Source organism: Centruroides vittatus, unplaced genomic scaffold (assembly GCF_030686945.1).
Source record: "Centruroides vittatus isolate TY-2023 unplaced genomic scaffold, ASM3068694v2 contig_2568, whole genome shotgun sequence".
NCBI classification, from domain to species: Eukaryota; Metazoa; Arthropoda; class Arachnida; order Scorpiones; family Buthidae; genus Centruroides; species Centruroides vittatus.
This window is the reverse complement of record NW_027121629.1, coordinates 105805-124925: the sequence shown is the minus strand read 5'-3', so window position 1 is coordinate 124925 and position 19121 is coordinate 105805. Positions and strand designations below refer to the sequence as shown.

General features: G+C 32.4%; 1 protein-coding gene across 1 annotated transcript in view; it reads left to right on the top strand.

Annotated features, from left to right (window-relative positions):
- The first annotated feature begins 9897 nt into the window (after window positions 1-9897).
- The window catches only part of Ubr3 (Ubr3 ubiquitin ligase), a 72926-nt gene continuing 63702 nt past the window's right edge, over window positions 9898-19121 (top strand). Inside the window, exon 1 of the mRNA XM_067265949.1 lies at window positions 9898-10137. Within this exon, the coding sequence (XP_067122050.1) occupies window positions 9927-10137 (211 nt within the window). The 5' untranslated portion in view covers window positions 9898-9926. The remainder of the gene's footprint in view (window positions 10138-19121) is intronic.

Genomic DNA, 19121 nt, shown 5'->3' with positions numbered 1-19121 from the left:
GGGAAACAAATTGAAAAATCCAAAGAAGGCATATTTACGAACTGTCTCGGATGTTCTTTCGGTTTCGTTAAAAAGAATAACGAAACCGAAAGAACATCCGAGACAGTTCGTAAACATGCCTTCTTTGGATTTTTCAATTTGTTGAAGCAGAAAAACAATTTGAAAAGAAAAAAAATGTTGAAAGATCACTTGGAGATTGGCCGATATATTAAAGAGAAAATCATTCCTCGTGCTATATTTTATTATATCAAAGAAATCGAAGAGTGAGATTCAGACCAGGATTCAATTCTTCCGGCGGAATAATTTCAATTGTTTAATTATTTTAATAGAACAAGAAATTTTGAAAAACGAGTTTTAAGTTCAAAATATTTTTACTACATTAAAGTGAAAAAGTATATGGTACATTTGATGTATTTCATTAGTAATTTTTTTTATGTTTTGATGTTCTTCATTCAAACGTTTAATTTGTTTTAAAATGTAAAACAGTTTTAAGTTAAATAAATTATACATTTGTAAAATTATCTCTACAGAGACTTAATCACTTTACTAAAAGTTTAACTGCATTTAATCTTATATAAATTTCTGTTTAGTTGTTTTAAACATTTTAAAAATCGAAATTTGACATGGTACTGTACATTGTGAGTAATGATGCTATTAAATTTTGGTGGTTGAAGGTCAAAGAATGAAAAGATACAGGACGTCGTATGTTATATTTCGTGTGGGATTTGAACTTAATGAACATGTTATTAGTATATATATGTTACAGTCAAAACCCATTTTTAGTTAAAACGCGTTTTAACTAGTTGAAACTAGTTTATACTGGATGTCTTTGTTAAAACCAGTTTTGTCTAGTTAAAACTAGTTGTAACTCAAATTCATTTTTGACTAGCAGTAAATTCTAGTTTTAACTAGACAAAACGGGTTTTGTCTAGTTAATTTACTGCTGTACATGTTTTGATTTGAGATAAAACTAGTTTTAACTTTTAACATTAGTTAAAACTAATTTTACCTACATAAATATGTTTGGGGGAAATAAAGTTATGTATAGTGATTCGGGGGAAGATGCCTAACATTATGCTTATGAAGGAAATTATAGCGATAATTTGAGTTTTGGAGGCCTCTAACGAAAATATCATATTCTTGAGCATGTTTTTCAAATAAAACTTTGGAGTATATGAAAAATAATTGTATATTGTGTTTGCAATGACGACTTTTTTACTGTCTGACATTTTAGGCATCTCACCCTAAGTATCCGAGTGAGATGCCAAATGCCATTAGGGTAAGATAACAAATAAAATTGCATAAAATTAATTTTCGAATATCTTAACCAAATTTAATTTATTGCATATGTAGTACGAAGTACTTCATAGTAAGTATAACAGCGCAGTATAAGTATTGTTAAGTTTCCGCCCGTTCTAACGTGCACTATAGCTAGCTGGAAGCTTTTTTCAGTCCAAAACCTTTTTGAGAAGTCCTTATATAATTTCTATGCATATCCTGCAATAAAACGAGAAAACTTTATTAAATAATTTATTAAAAACTAGCAGGTAGGCCCGGCGTTGCTCGGGGAAAAGTAACGATAGCGAAGATTATGATTATTACGTTATAGTCACAGAAGAAAAAAAGTAATTTCATCAATAAACTAAATGTTTCTAAAGAAAGGTCGAATTTGAAAATCGAATATTGTAATATTGTTCGATTTTCACGACGTGTTCTGATTATATCGTTCGATTTTCATCGAATGTTCTAAAGAAGAAAGGTCGAGAAAAACCGAACTAATCTGTTTAAATTTGAAAATCGAATATGTTCTAACATATTACTCATTTTTTTTTTTTTTCCTCCAGCGCCTTGCAGTCGCTTTCTCTTGTTCTCCATTGTTACTTAACACTTCCATTGGTACTTAACACTTTGGTACTTAAATTTGATACCCTGTGTACCGAATTTCAACTCTCAACTCCTAACCGTTTTAGCGAAAATGAAGATTATTACGTTACAGTCAACCTTACCCGTTTTCACAGAATGCAAGACTTCGGACTCCTGTTTCCAGACTAATTAGAGAACTTTTAGATGGGTCTAAAAATATGTTCGATTTCCCACAAAAACGAAAAAACTGCATATGCGTCTTGCACGTCGCTTTCTCTTAACACTTCCATTGTTACTTAACACTTCCATTGTTACTTAACACTCCCATTGTTGATGGAAGTGTTAAGTAACAATGGAAGTGTTAAGACTTAATCCTGTCTCTCTTCCCGTGGAGAGGAATTTCGAAAAATCCCTTCTTAGTGTGCATTTTCGTAACGTACCCTAACTATGTACCAAATTTCAACTTTCAACTCCTAACCGTTTAGGCTCTTAACATTTCCATTGTTACGTAACACTTTCATTGTTGACTCTTCTATTCTTATCGCTTTCATTGTTGACACTTCCATTGTTACTTAACACTTTCATTGTTACTTAACTCTTACTTTGTTGATGGAAGTGTTAAGACTTAATCCTGTCCCTCTCCCCGGTGAGGAAAAATTTCGAAAAATCCATTCTTAGTGTGCGTCCTCGTGACGTACCTAACTGTGTACCAAATTTCAACTTTCGACTCTTAACCGTTTAGACACGTCTCGATAATGTACATAGAAGGTTTAATCCTGTCCCTCTCCCCCGTGGGGAGGAATTTCAAAAAATTCCTTCTTAGTGTGCATTCGCGTGACGTACCCTAACTGTGTACCAAAGTTCAACTTTCAACTCCTAACCGTTTGAGTTCTGCACTGATTATTATTATTATTATTATTATTATCAACTCGTCTCGATTATGTATATAGATAGGCATATTGAAATTCAATTAACAAAAATTAGGCATGTTACTCCATGAAAAATGTGGCATCTTCTCCATTTGTCAGGGTAAGATACCTACGTTGTACGTGTTCTAGCATGTCTGATCGGGATCGGCAGTAGCTCACAATAGAAACTTTAGAACCTTAACTACATCTCACATTAATTCCGCAATTTTTAATAAATTCTATTTTAACTTTTAGTTTTAAAATGATTCTAGAAACATTTCACAACAAAAACTTCGTTCTTATCTTGCTTTTATTCTTCTCAGATGTAGAAAATGAGGTAACGGTAGCCAACTACAGCTTTCCGCACTCAATATTGGCCCAACGATTCATCATACAAACACATGACAATATCTGACGTCACCGTTTGAAAATATCAAAAAGTAAGCATCTTCCCCCGCTTACCATCTTACCCCGAATCACTCTATATGTTACAGTCAAAACCAGTTTTTAGTTAGGATGCGTTTTCACTAGTTGAAACTAGTTTATACTGGATGTCTTTGTTAAAACCCGTTTTGTCTAGTTAAAACTGAAATTTACTGCTAGTCAAAATGAATTTGAGTTAGAACTAGTTTTAACTAGACAAAACGGGTTTTATCAAAGACATCCAGTATAAACTAGTTTCAACTAGTAAAAACGCATTCTAACTAAAAACGGGTTTTGACTGTAACATATATACGTTATTACTTGTACGTACATATGTTAGTGTTATTTACGATCTGTAATATAGCACTCCCAACTTGTATTCCTCTATGACATTCTTGTGATTGTTATTGTATTTTCTACTGATCATTTCCTTATAAAACACCGTCGCGGGACGCCCATGGATCCAACCCTTATTTCATCCCTTTCCTTTTTCACCCCACCCCTTCTTCCCCACTCCCCATAACACAAGTTGTACTGTACCAAAGAGTGATACCTGTCTTACTACTACTACCACCAAATGAAGTAAACACCGAATACGTTTTGTAAGTAGTTACAAATCATAAATAAACGAAACAACTATTTTTTCATGCATATGAATTTAATGGTTACACGCGACAATAGCCAACTACGATTATCGCTTTCTCTGCTAGATAATATGTGAACAAATAAATATAACCTCGGACGGTTTTGATAGCTCTCTCGCCTTTTCTTCATATACCGTGGTGCAGATGCGACCCCATAGGCCTAACTATATAGTACAGATATGTCGGCCTCACTACCTGGCCGCCACATTGTGGGCCTGGCTGAACTCATAATGAGTTTGCTAAAAGAGGCCCTCTTAGTGTCCACAGCGCGGAAAGAGTTTTTAAAAAAACTACCGCAGATAAGACGATAGTTGAATCATTAAAAAGGCTCTCAAAATCCGGGGTCATCTTATAGGACAGATACAAAAAAATTAGATTGAAATTTATATAAATTAAAACCATTATAAAAACGGATAAACCGTAATTATTTACTAGTAGAGAGTAGGGCGTGTCCACAAAATAGAATAACCCATACGACGTTTTTGTGAATAGTCTAGGTCAGTGTTTCTCAAACTTTTTTGTCTGGTGGCACACTGAAATTATTAAATAAAATTTACGGCACCCCTATTATTATTATTATTTGCTTTTTTACGATTAGTAAAGATATGAAGGATGAAAAGTCTTTGAAAAAAAATAATAGTTTTTTAAAGTAAGTAGGTTTTATTTCCAAACAACACAAAAATATTCAAAACAAAAGTTATTATTATAAAGGCATCTGGTGATAAAATGAGCTCTGAATTTTTGATGATTTATTAGTGCTAATTGATTCCTTAGCTTTGCTACCAGTAACCACTTCTTGATCATTAGAATCTTCACGTTTTCTTTCTTTAATGAAAAAAATTATTCATGATATTGAACGACATAATTAACTTCAATATTTTATTATAAAATTTAATTACAAGTTAATAATTTATTTGTTCTTGTTGTAAAGAAGAAAAATATTTGTATATGATGCTTTCTCGTTATTGTCTCAACATATAACAATAACAAAAACAACTACTTACTGCATTCAACGCATTTATATTGCACTTCTACTTGCTGCAGGACCAGAAGAACAGACAACTAGTAACTAGTTCATTTTTTTAAAATAGTATTTACGTATCGCCAATTACCGAGTCATTGAGACAAGTGGCGATGTAACAAGATTAGTAGAAAAAACCAATATTCATTTTTTATAATTGTTTTAATTATTTATTTAATTTAATACTTTAATTCCATTATTTTAAGTAATTTTAATTTAATTATTTAAAAATTTCGCGGTACCCTTGTGGCGTACTTGCGGCACTCTAAGGTGCCGAGGCACCCGCTTTGAGAACCACTGGTCTAGGTCATTACCCGAATGCCCGAATCAGTGCGAACGTTTGCAACAATAGCAAGACAGAAAATAAAATTTGTTCATTCAAAAAATTACGAATAGGACATAATTCCGTATACGCTATACAGTATTTATCCAGATGATGATCGCTCATCTAAACTAAATTCATAGGCCGTTGATAGTTTGGGGATCGTCTTATAGGACAGATATATGCTAAAACTATAAAACTGTGACGAAAATTTATACCTCGTTTTATCTGCGGAAATATACGGTATATAGTACACTTAAGCGACAACATTTTCCTTCTTTTAACGCTTACAGGTTGCTTTTGTTTAATGACCTCAAAGGGGTACACAGAATAAAACACAAAATAACCTATTTATAATACAGGTATACCTCGTCTTACGTCGGTAATTGGTTCCAGAAGAGGCGACGTAAGTCGAATTTACTTGTGTAGTTACGACGTAAGTCGTGGTTTCGACTTACTAAACGCCAATAATGGAGGAAACGCCAATAATGAGCACTTAAAGACCACTAAATAAGACGACAACACAGAAACACAGATGTTTTCATGTTTTGTTCTCTAGGATCTATGATGATTATATTATGTGAATTTTCTACTTACTGTTTGTTTTTTCGTGAAGTTTATCTTCAAACGTTTTTAACTGTTACTTCTGTGGTTGGTGAAAAATGGATTAAAATATAGACTTGAAAATGTGAATAATTTTCTTCATTGTCTAAACTTCGAAAATAGAAGATATCCAGAGTTATGTAACGACATGTAAATGAAATTGGAATACTCAGAACCACCACTAGAGGGCCAGACCAGTTATAAATATGTTAAGGACTTGACGGTATGGTAAGAAGATTATACTTCCGTTTTTAATGTAAAAACGTCAGATCCTCCATAGAAAGGCTGACGTTGATATCGTTTTAATCATGTGAATTTTCTACTTACTGTTTGTTTTTTCGTGAAGTTTATCTTCAAACGTTTTTAACTGTTACTTCTGTGGTTGGTGAAAAATGGATTAAAATATAGACTTGAAAATGTGAATAATTTTCTTCATTGTCTAAACTTCGAAAATGATTATATTAATTATATTTACTGTAAATGTACTGTACATATTTTAATATGATTTTATGTGCTTTCAACGCTTTTCTAGTGATATTACGACTTCAATGTTTGTGGCGGACGGATTTAAAGTCGAATAAACTGACTTAAACTTGATTTTTATTTTTCCATATCATTTTTTGACAAACGACGTATAATCGGGAACGACGTAACTCGAGGTATACCTGTACAGACAAATTCAAGTTTTACTTTTAGAACTTTCTAAAGGTTTTCCCGAATATTTTTCATCCTTGATGATTAAATCCGCGGATATGGTGGGCCAACTGTATATAAATTGTAATTTTACAGAAAAAAAAAAAAGACTATTAGCAGTCGAAAGCAAAGTAGTTGATATCTGGTGGCCAGCTTGGGAACCTTAGCAAGTGAGATAAAAGCGAGGTTGTGGCTAAAGTGTTAACACTTCGGCCTCAACCTCGCTAAAGTCGCGCTACTTTTTGCATAATTTAAATTTGTGCTCGACCAGCGCCATCTAGGAGTACTCTTAGGAACTAATGACTAAATATTAAAGGTAAGACTGGTAACTCGATTTCTTTAATTTGGATATCTCAATTACATATTTTAAACATATAATAAACATATAAAGTATAAACATAATAAAAGAATAACGGAATAACTACCACCATCTAGTCGGCGCCCGGATTTACCCTCGCAGCCGGAGACATCAGGTTCCTATCCGATTCATCCTTTCTCTCCAATCTTCAATTCGAGACTGTGCCACACGCCCCGGGGCTTCCACCGAAACGTACTGTACGTCGACGTGGGACCGAGTGAGCCTTCAACCGAACGCGGGACATTCCATCAAAAAGAAACTTTTTATTCTCTCTCAGAATTGGGTTTGTGTCCAAGCTTTGAGGAGAATTGTAAGAACGTACTATTTTTATTAAACGTTTTTTTGATGGTAACCTGTCTTAGTGAATTTTTCCACTCCCATACGACCGTTTGACCGCTCGATTGTTAATTGTTAAAAAAAGACATTATTACAGTTGTTCTATATATTTTCCTCATACGATATTCTAAATACTGCACAAATTTTAAGAAATACTATAAACAATTAGAAATATAGTAAAAACTGCTTAGGCGACCACTGCATTCGACGGGCACCTGTCAAAACGGACAAAAATTTCTGGCACGGAATAGTTTATACATAGAGTCTTCGTATAAATTACTTGTATTAAACGACAACCTGTGTAACGCTACCGCGGACATCGACTTTTGGTCCGAAATAACATACAACAACTGTAATAAGCGATCACTTCCGCGTTTATTTATTTATTTTTTTTTTAGCTCTTTCCGCCCTGTGGGCACTAAGAGGGCCTCATATAGTAGGCCCATTATGGGTTCGGCCAGACCCACAATGAAGCGACCGGGTGGTGTGGGACGGAGCCCGACATATCCGAACGGACCATCCCCCGAAAAATTCCTGGGAATTATTCGACCCGTTCGGATTCAATCCCGGTTCCCCCAGAGCGGTAGGCTGCCACCTTGACCGCTCGGCCATCCGGCCGTCCGCGTCTAACTATCGTTCGAACCCATCTCAACAACGTTTCTCCCTCCTAATATAATGAATTAGTTTAAACAGTGATTCCCAAACTTTTTCGATCCACCGCCCCCTTTGTTCCATAAAGTTATACCCAACGCCCCCTAGCTCATTTTCTCTTGTGTGAGAAAGGATTGGAAATATTCTTAGGAAAACTTTTCTATGAATCTCACACTTTGTGCCCTTACCGTACATTGTTCTCAACATCTGAAAACCATTAAACGCAATGTTTCCTCTTATCCGTTTAACAGAGGAAAGGGAACGGCTGTCGGTGACCCCAACTTTTGCCTTTGGTCACTGTTCAGTACCTTGCCTCCAGCGCCCCCTAGACTTATCATTGCCCACAAGGGGGCGTTATCGCCCACTTTGAGAAACGCTGGTCTAAACTCTTGTTCGAACCCTCCTCGGGCACATCTCCCACCCTTGAAATTAGGTGCAGGTATTAATGAATTAGTCTAGCAACAAAGGAAAGTCATTTCAGTTTGTTCGAAATTGTCCGAAAAACGAAAGGAATGCAAAGTGCTGTCGTTAAAAGTTCGGGTTAAAATTATCAGAGAAAGTGAAAATGGTTTATCACAACGGCAATTAGCCGCGAAGTTTAACTGTGGGAAAACGAAATTTATTTTACCGTAGACATATTTAGGGGTATAAAATATTGCATACATGATACAATTAATCGGCTGATCTCCTCGTTTGATGAAATTTATTTTATTTTTTTGAAGCTCATATACAGTACATGCGCAATAAATAGTTTCTGTATCAACCTATCTTATTTCCGCGATATTTTTAGAAAAAACAATATTCTAGTAATTTTCGCACGTAAACAATAATATAAACGCATTAACACAAAATCAGTTTTACAGGCAATCTTTCTTTTTCGATTCCGCTATTGTCATTGATGTAATGAAATCGTATGATGAGAAGAAATAATAGAATCGTTTTATTATTAATTAACAATTTTTTATTGTACCGAAGAAAATATTAAATATTTTAAATTACAGTATTTTTAAAGTTATAATAAGATTAAACTAACTAAAACCAAAACCGAAGTGGTGGAGAGATACCATGCGCTTTTATATCGATAACGTAATACACGTAACTGAGGAGCAAACGAAGAGAACCAACTTGAATTAATTTTCTCGGAAAAAAGAAAATGTGCATTATAATCGAGAAAATGCGAATACTGTATTAATCTTTAAAATACTGGTATTAAATCTGTCTTATAAAATCACGACGACTTCTGTTAATCGAGTTGTCGGATAAGAATAAAATACAGTACCAATATAGTTCTTTCGTTGAAAAAATTCGCTTATTTTTGCTCATCTCAAGTTTTGCTTAGTATATATGGCTTTTAGCTATATCTGTGGGCAAATTACTTACGGAAATACGATATTACAGCACCACCTGTCTAAAAGACCACTTTTTGAAGGAACCGTGGGTGGTCGCCATAGACAGATTTTACTGTATTCAAAATTATAGGCATTAAATATAATTTATCTACGACTTCTATAACATTTTATACTTTTGTATAGCACGTAAAACCCAAAAGTTGGCACACAATTTTATCTAAATTACCTGGTAGTTTTAGAAACGCTCGAATGGCCTAGGCGGGCTACCACTGTAGAGGACCAGAATCAAATCCGAGCATGCGGCCCCAGGAATTTTTCGACGTAGTCTCTCGGTTTTCCTGATATATTGGGCCTCGTTTCTCATCACCTGGCCGCTTCTACTGTGGGTCTGGCCAAACCCCCAATGGGCTTGGAAAAAGGGCTCTTTTAGTGGCAAAAAGTCGGAATGAATCGAAAATAAAAAAGAGAAAAATTACGGAAATGAAAATTTTCAACTACATTCATCGTCAAACGATAGAAATTCTACACACACACACACACACACACACACACACACACATATATATATATATATATATATATATATATATATATATATAACTAAATTAATTATAATTACGCCTTAATATATCTGTAAAACATAATTATTATCAATTTAAAAAATAAATTATGAATTATAAATTATATTTGTTTATCGAAGTCGATAAGATGCAGTGCCATCTGGTAGAGAATACAATAGAAGTTTAGTTTCAAAAATGGCTGCCGAAATGTTAAAGAATAAGGGCAAGAGAGGAGCTGCTGCTTCTGTTAAGTTGAGATGTTCTAAGGTTAATGATACAAAAGGATTAAATGAATTGTTGGATATGTTATTAGATCCTAAAAAAAGAATAGACGAATGGGATACGATTGATTGGTGCCGATGGTTGATGGCTGGGGGCAAATCACCAGATGAATTCGGACAAACAGGTTTCTCTTCGTTTTTAAATTTAAATTTTATATCTTATTTTTAAATGGATATTAGTAAATAAACATTTCCTTAAATTGCATTCGTTTCAGTTGCACCTTTAAAAATAATTCGGTAATATCTCATTTAAAAAGGAATAGAATGCAGATCTGACTCATTCTAGGATAAGTAATTTTCAACCATTTATAGTTTGATTGTTTTATTAACAGTTGAATTGTTTTTCCAAAATTTCATGGCTAATCAATAATGAATATTAAGAAAACGTAGTGACAACACTACAAATTACTGATAGATTTATCATCAGCTGATTGCTAATGATAGGAAATGTAATGCAATATGAAATGTTTGTTAACATTATTTAGGATCTTTGAATATGTTATTGGCTATTGTCATTTACAATATATTTAAATTTCATATTAACATTATGTGTTTCTTAACTGTGATGTTGCATATCGCAAATAAACAAATTGACATTTTTAATTATCATAATTTTAATACTAGCGTCGTCGTGATTAATTAGTATAATCAAATACAGATTTGCCACATAAGAAGTGAAATATCTCTATATTAATGTATACTGAAGTCGTCTTCTTGAAGTTAAAATCGTTGATTGCAATGACAATATGAAGTGTATTTTTTGTTATCATTTTTTAATAATAAAAAATTTTGTATAGTTTTTTTGATACACATTTATAATTTTATTTGGATACAATTCGTATTGTATACTCATTTACTGTAGCAGAAGTGTATAAGCTTGTGCTGTAATCAATAAATATTATTCGTACATTGCCCTTACAAAAAGTATGTGTTTTTTAAGGAATGTTTAATTTTTGTTTCATTAAGTAAAATCATTTTCTGTATTGCTGTTTTTAGTTTTTTTTAATTAAATATATTTTAAATTGCTTTCATGACATATAATTATTTTTTAAATCAGGATTTCGTTTCATTGGTGATTGGATAAAATCAGAATAAATTTGAAATAAATAGAATCCTTAAAATTTGCTTTACATATAACAATTATGATTAAATAGATGAAAGCATTAATAAATAAATATAAACTTGTTATTTGAATGTTTAAATAAATAAATATATATCTAAACTATCATCATCAAGAAACTTTCTTGTCATAAATTTCGATATTTATTATAAAATTTTCTTTTACCAGGGAAAAAACAGAATAGATGTTAAAGAAATGTTAAATTCAGATTCTAAAAGTTTTTGTAATATATGTATACAATATATATATTACTGTAAATGCTCAAACTATGGTAAATCCTAAGAGCTTCCAGTAAAACCTAAGATTTACCAACTGTTTGTGGTAAAAGTCCAAAATGTTCTGTGATCATCGTTAATTTCAAACTTTTACCAGCATTCACTCGGTATATCTTAGGTTTTACCTCAGAGACATGGTAAATGTTGAAAAAATAGTCCCCGCTACTTGCACCGCACTGCGCCGCCGCCTTCTATCGTTTGACACGTTAGAATGTGCACATTAATTGTAATCCTGCTTGAGATTTCGCTTTCTAAAAGTTATTTATGAATCAAGATGAGTGTGAAATGGTGATTTTATGAAATAATGGACGAGCTCATGGCAAGCAAGAAAGATAATAACTTTTATCTCAATAGGGAAAATACGCAAAGTATTTGTAGAAAGTAAACGCTGTTAAGAACATGAAAAAGAAACTAGCTGTTCATTATAGGTGTATAAAGCATTACGACATTTTGACTATAGGCGGCGAAGAAAAACTAATCGCGCTTATGAAAGAGAAGAATGGAGAAATAAGGTATTACATTTGTTACACGGACTTATTCAACATTCTCGAAGAAATGCATGTTGCTGTTGGTCACAGTGGAAAGACACGGATGGTTATGGAGTGTAACCTCAAGTATAAAAATGTAACTGTTGAGGCTACTATGACATATTTGAAGTTATGTCAACCTTGCCAAAAGAAACAAGACTTTGAAAAAGGGCATTGTTATCAGACCTATACTTCACAGTGAAATGAACTCATGCTGTCAGGTTGATCTAATAGATCTACAGACCACCCCAGATGGAAATTATAAATTCATTTTAGTTTACCAAGACCATCTTACCAAATTTGTGATTCTTCTTGCTCTTCAAACTAAACGCGCCGTAGAAGTTGCATATCATCTTTTGGATAATTTCACCACTTTTGGAGTGCCGGGCATCCTTTATGGATAATGGTCGAGAATTCTCTAACCATGTTACTGAGAGTTTACGCTCCATGTGGCTGGATGTAAAAATTGTACATGGAAAGGCCAGACATAGCCAAACTCAAGGATCAGTTGAGCATGGTAATCAAGACAGAAAATATGTTGAGCACGTGGATGGAAACCAATCAGTTATCAAAGTGGTCAGAGGGTTTAAGATTCATCCAGGTGATGAAAAATAGAGCATATCACGAGGGAATCAAATGTTCCCTCTACAAAGCAATGTTTGGTTGTCCAATGAAAATGGGCCTTGCAACTTCAGCAATTTCTAGTAATATGATTAGAGTTATAAGATCTGAAGAAGATTTAGAGAAGTTGTTGCATTCGCATGTCAATATGGAACAAAATAATGACGTCGAAAATGCAATCGAACAGGACAAGGAAGAACGCATTATTGAAAATGAGTCAGAAGGGGATATAGACAATAGCACTGTCAACATAAAACACAGAAGATGAAATGATTATTACTGAGATGAAGGCGAAGCAAATAACTGATGAGTCTCAGGATGTTCTTGTAACTATAGAGCCAATACCAAACAAGATAGAATCTGTAGTGACTATAAGAAACAATGCAAAATTGAGTTTGGAGAAACAAGCTGAAAAAATGAAAGCCACGTCTGTTGATAAATATCCAAATGTGAAAATTGGCCAAAATGTAAGACTGAAAGTGCCTGAAATTGACAAAGCTAAAACCGATTCCGAAAGCATTATTGCAGTTGTAGTAGATGTAAAGGACAACAAATTTTACCAACTAGGTACCAAAATTGGAGTACTAAAGAAGCTTTATAAACAAAACCAATTTATCTCATGCCCTGAAAGACTATCAAGATAGAAGTTGTTAAAGATAAAGAAGTGAGTCTTTGAGAAGTTGTCACAAAATTGTCTTTGACCAGAGGTAGCCAACGTAGGCTATTATATTATTTTTGACAAGATAATTTAATTCTTGTTGTGTTAAAAAAGTATTTTTAAACTGTTTCACTAGTTATTAATAAATAGGACTTAGTAAGTTGACTGTTTATAATAACTGCAATAAATGATTATTAAAATACTCATAGTTTTAGTTCCAAAACCAACATTTACTAACCGTCTTTAGTAAAACCTAGCATGTACCAAATTCTAATGGTAAAAGCCCGGAAAATCGTCTCACTTTATAAAAATCCTTACATTTACCAACTCATGTTGGTAAGTCCAAAGATTTACATGTAAAATATAGGATTTACCAATATATGGGCTTTTACAGTAACATGTATAATATATATGGGGTCAGTCCATAAGTTCATGTGCATTTTTATGACCTTGAGAAAAATCTTGTTTTGCTGTTAAAAATGCCAGTCTAATGTGATAATTTTTACACTGAAGTGTTAAATTGGATCTCATTCATATTCATACTGTTCAGAATTGTGAACATTTCAGTTGTTTATTTTTGTTAAAATGGAAGTAACCGATGAATATAAAAGACATGTTTTATACTTTTTATTTTTAAGTGGTGAGAATGCTACAAATGCAGCCAAAAAAATAAATACTGTACATAATCAAATTGTAATTAGTGCAAGGACTGTGCAGAAGTGGTTTGAAAGATTTAGAAACAATGATTTTAGTATGGAGGATAAGGCTCATACTGGAAGACCCGTTGACTTTGATGATGATGCTCTCTCTGCATTAGTTGAAGCAGAACCATCTTTAACAGTTAATGAAATTGTGGAATGTTTAAATTCATCCCATGGAACTGTTCATAGACACCTACAACAAATCGGAAAAGTTTCAAAGCTAGGAAAATGGATACCACATGAACTGTCAATAGCTAACCGACAACAACGTGTAAACATTTGCACGTCTCTTTTATCCCATATTGCTTTAGAACCTTTTCTTGGTAAGCTGGTTACTGGAGACTGAAAAATGGATCCTCTATAATAATGTGAGGAGAAAAAGACAATGGATGGATCGCGACAAGCAGCCAAAACCGACTGCATCCAAAAAAATTCCATTGCATCCAAAAAAAATTCTTTTGTCTGTTTGGTGGGATATGTCAGGTGTAATTCACTTTGAGCTGTTAGAACCTAATCAAACAATTACAGCTCAAATGTATTGTGAGCAATTAGAGCATTTAAATGAAAAATTGAAAAAAAATCGATTGTTGTTAGTGAACAGAAAGCAGGTTCTCTTGCAGCATAACAATGCCAGACCACACGCTGCAAAAATAACTATACAGAAACTTGAAAGCTACGACTGGGAAATTTTACCTCATCCACCATGCTCGCCAGATATTGCTCCCAGTGATTATCATCTTTTTTGCAGTTTGCAGAATTTTTTAAAAGGAAAAACTTTTGAGGATGAGAACAATGTAAAAAAGGCTATTTCTGAATATTTTGATTCAAAACCAAAATCATTTTATGAAGACGGGATTAAAAAGCTACTATCAAGATGGCAAGAAATTGTACAAAATAATGGTGAATACATTATAGATTGAAATAAAATTTAATTAAAATTTTTTGCTCCTTTTTTTGTAGATAAAAATACGCATGAACTTATGGACTGATCTGATATATATTAGACAGAAATTTTGTGTCAGAGTACAACCCATATTCCATTAATATTTGCTCTCCCTCTATATTTAAACACAAATTTTAAAATTTATTCTTCAATAAATGAGGACGTTTTATCATACTTACAAAACTGTATTTTATAATATATTAAAAATTTAAATGACTGAAACTTTTCAAATATGCTTTTATCAGATCATTTGTGTATTTCAAATGTTTTGTAGTTTGTAGTACTTCAAAATCAAATCAAAATACATTTTAAAATAGATTTATATTAATAAAACTTTGTTTTATATTCAATATATGAAATTCTATAAGGAATTATTAGTACAACTTATATTTTCATAAAATTATGATTGACTTTAACTTTTCAAGGAAAATTTTTTAAATTTCAATGATAGGCTTACCTTATAAATAAAACCAAGATTTTGAGGTATATCCCCATTTGTCTTTAGTTTTCCTTAAAATAACTGATTTGCCTCCAAATGTCCCAAGTTCCCAAATAAAGTGAAGTATATCTCAGTCATCTTAATCTTTTGTGTCACTGATCATACTGATTGATTCCATTGCATGCACATTCTAAGACTTAGACAAAGTTGTTATAATATAATTAGAATTTTTTAATTTACAAATTTTTGATTGATTTATAATATGAAAATAGATATTGATATGATAAGTACTTTTTCTATGATGTCACAAGCACAAGTGATTGTTTCCCATACTTCAAGTCTTATACTTAATATTTTGAAAATACATCTGAATGCTTTTCAGTCTTTAATCTAATAAGAGATTTTATTTTCCTGAAGATGGACTTGCTTAACTTGAAGAGAAAATGCAGGAAATGGGAATCACATGGTATCCATATAGATGAAGCCCGTCTCATTACCCAAGCATATTGTACAGTAAGTGCATATTCCATTTGAATAACAAAGAAAAGCAAGACAACAACTGACTTTAATAAAAGCTAATATGTCATGTTAATGGAGAAAATCACAGAAAACAATACAACTTTCATTAGTGACTATCATAAAACAACAAATGAATGAATTACAGACAAAAAGCATTTAATTGGTGTCTGGCAGAAACATTGATAAAGTGTAGTATCATAATAGACAAGTTGTATCATTCTGCCATAAAAGAATTTCTGAGTTTACAGAATTTGAAGCTTTCTATTGTACACCTTTAAAGCAAAACTATGTTGATCCACTCTATTTAAAACAACTCTTAGATTATTCAGTTCAAATATAAATTTATGAAACATATGACAATAATAGATAAAAAGTAGTAAATGTGCTTGCATCACCTCTTGCAGGAAACTGTTTTTCTCCCATGCGTATTCGTATGGGGTTTGTTGAATCAACAAATCATTCAAATATTAAACAGCAGTTTAAGCTAGCCATTAGTAAGATATGGTCAGCAATGCCATTTAACAAATTATATATATCAATAACAGATAAGCCCAATATATGCTGAAACTATTTAAGCAGTTAAGAAAAGGAATCTTTCCTAATTTATATCACATTACTTATATTGCTTGCAGTTCATTACAGTGCATGATAAACATCCTGAAGTTAATTATCTTTTTCACAAATATGAAGGGAACTTTAGACAAAATTAGCCTACATAAGTACATGGAAATATTTATCATGAAAGTAGAAGACTTAGGAATTCGTCAAATTCAGTTATTATTTGATGGGAAACATTTTTAGTTACATATCAGTTATGTCTTTAGTTGCATTACAATCTTTGAAAATTTTTAAAAAGCCGTCGAGTTTGTATTTCTGTGAGAGACGATTCAGTATCTACCTAGAACCTGAAGAGACAGATTTATTCTGAAGATCTTAGTAAAGAATTGGGAGGTATAACACACTACTAAAGTGATTTCTGTTAATGTGGAACACACATTTTCAATGTACAAGAATTTCCTTTCAGATCACATGAAGGTTTTGCTTTTAATACCATTGAAAAATATCTCATTATTAAAGTGAACACATCCAGTGGCATAACTATCATTTTCTGCAATTTGTGCCCAAAGTCATTAGGACCAGCATTAGCATAGTTGTTTTATTATATAAGAGAATTTTTCCTGCAGTGGTATATGATTGATTAATATTAGGAGTGGAGCCCTTAAAGGAGAGAGAGAATTGTGCCAGTAAGCAGTTCAAAGAACTTCAACAGAAAAGAAAGTGCATTTTTATTGATTGCCATAATAAAAGACACGTACAGTGCCATGTCAGATTGCAGCAGCCTCCATGTGATTGAAATAATAATAATAATAATAATTTCAATGTCAGATGTGGTAGCTGTAACTATGTAATGTGAATGAATGTCTCTTTAATCCGAATAAATAAATCTGGTAAACTTCCTCACAGCTATCAGGTTAGGTACTCCTTTATTGGAAATTACAAATGCATTTCAGGCCTATTTAGCATTTAAGCCCCTCCTCAGTGTAATGCTTTGAAGGCAGAGGAGTGCCTTTCAGATTTTTAAGATACAAACATGGGTGTGTGTCGGTTGACAATAATAATAATGATAGGGGAGAAAGCAGCTGATGTGAACTTTCATGACTTTGAATTTCTTATTTGTTTTGTTGCTGTTTTTTATAGTAAAATATAAATATTATATTTTTTTAGTAGGTACAGTACATTTATATGGAAATCATTTTTCAGTAATTTGTATATTAGTTTTGAATGATTTAATAGAAAATACTTTTTATTATAAGAGGTTTGAAAAATAATAAATGTAGTTAATTTATTGTTGAAACAAACAAAAACTGTAGATTAAAACACTCTTATTGAAAGTAAGATTTACATCAACAGTTTTATAAACAAGATTTGAAAATATTATATTTTATCAAAATATCAGATGGTTTTGATATATTCAGTTTCCAGGATATTTTTGTGTTCAATGACCAGATAGAGACTAAGTGGTTTAGCATTACTTTTTATTAAAAATTCATATGCAAGGAAACTGGACTTGTCTAAGTCAGAGGAACTTTATTTGTTGCAATTAAGTTTACTATCCAAAGTTTACTATTTTTAAAATGAACTTAACTAAATGAACTATAATAAATGAAATTTCTTATCATTTTATAATTTTATGTACAGTAGTGAACCGAAAATCAGAATCAATTGGGGACTGGGGTTGTTCAGATTAGGGATTTGTACCGATTACGGTTTATGTACGAAAAAATATATTAACCGGTCCGATGTTCAAATTTTTCTCCGTTGCGTGTCGCTTTGTGTTGAATTTTCATCGATTTTAAGCCTAACGAAAATTTTTATAATAATCGAAGCTATCGTATCGTTAAAAATTATTTCTGCATTTTGTATAAACAAAATAAATATATTGAAGAATATAAAAACATGAAAATTATATTTTAGAAGTAAATTTAGTATCAAAAACGTTCGATTCAGCACAACACAGTCCGACTGAAAATCATGCCAGATTCCGATTACCAGGGTTCCGATTTACGAGTCTCTACTGTATATTAGGTTGTCATAAAAAGAAACTACAAATAGCTCATGGGGAGCTATTTCGGAAATATTACCAATTCATATGTAGTTATGCCACTTAATATATCTTAGAGTAGTACAGAACAATTTTATACAGTAGGTGATTGGTTAACGAACAGTTCGAACTGTGAACAAATCAGACAACGAACACTTTCATGAAAGATTTCAATGTTAGGATAATGAACACTTCACGGAACAAACACAAAAAGAAGAAACATAAAATAATGAATATCGGTTAATTTTCCCTTGTCTCCAGGTAACAATTCAAAACCTTTCAGAGCGTGGGAAACATCGACATCAATGCTCAACCCAGTACCAATCGGATAGTATTCTTCTGAACTTTCAAAACTCTCCATTGTAATTCCAGCTTTCTGACAAATAATTTTTTATAGTCTTTGCGAGACTGTCAGGCACTCTTTAAGTTTTGTGTTGGTTTTTATTTTCAGAAGATGAGAATTTAATTAACTGTTATATCAGATATTCGTTAACATTTTAACACCAAAATTTCAAATTTCATTCAGGCCTCACATTTACATAATTCTTTCATGTGCTAGTTGATTTCTGTTCTCTGAATTTTTCTTAGTGCTTTTCTGAACTTTTTATTTCAAAAATAAATTGATAATATTATGGAGTCTAAAAAGAGTGGAGTGTCAAGAACCATTCTCGACATAGAAACCAAGCAAGATATAATAGCCAAGA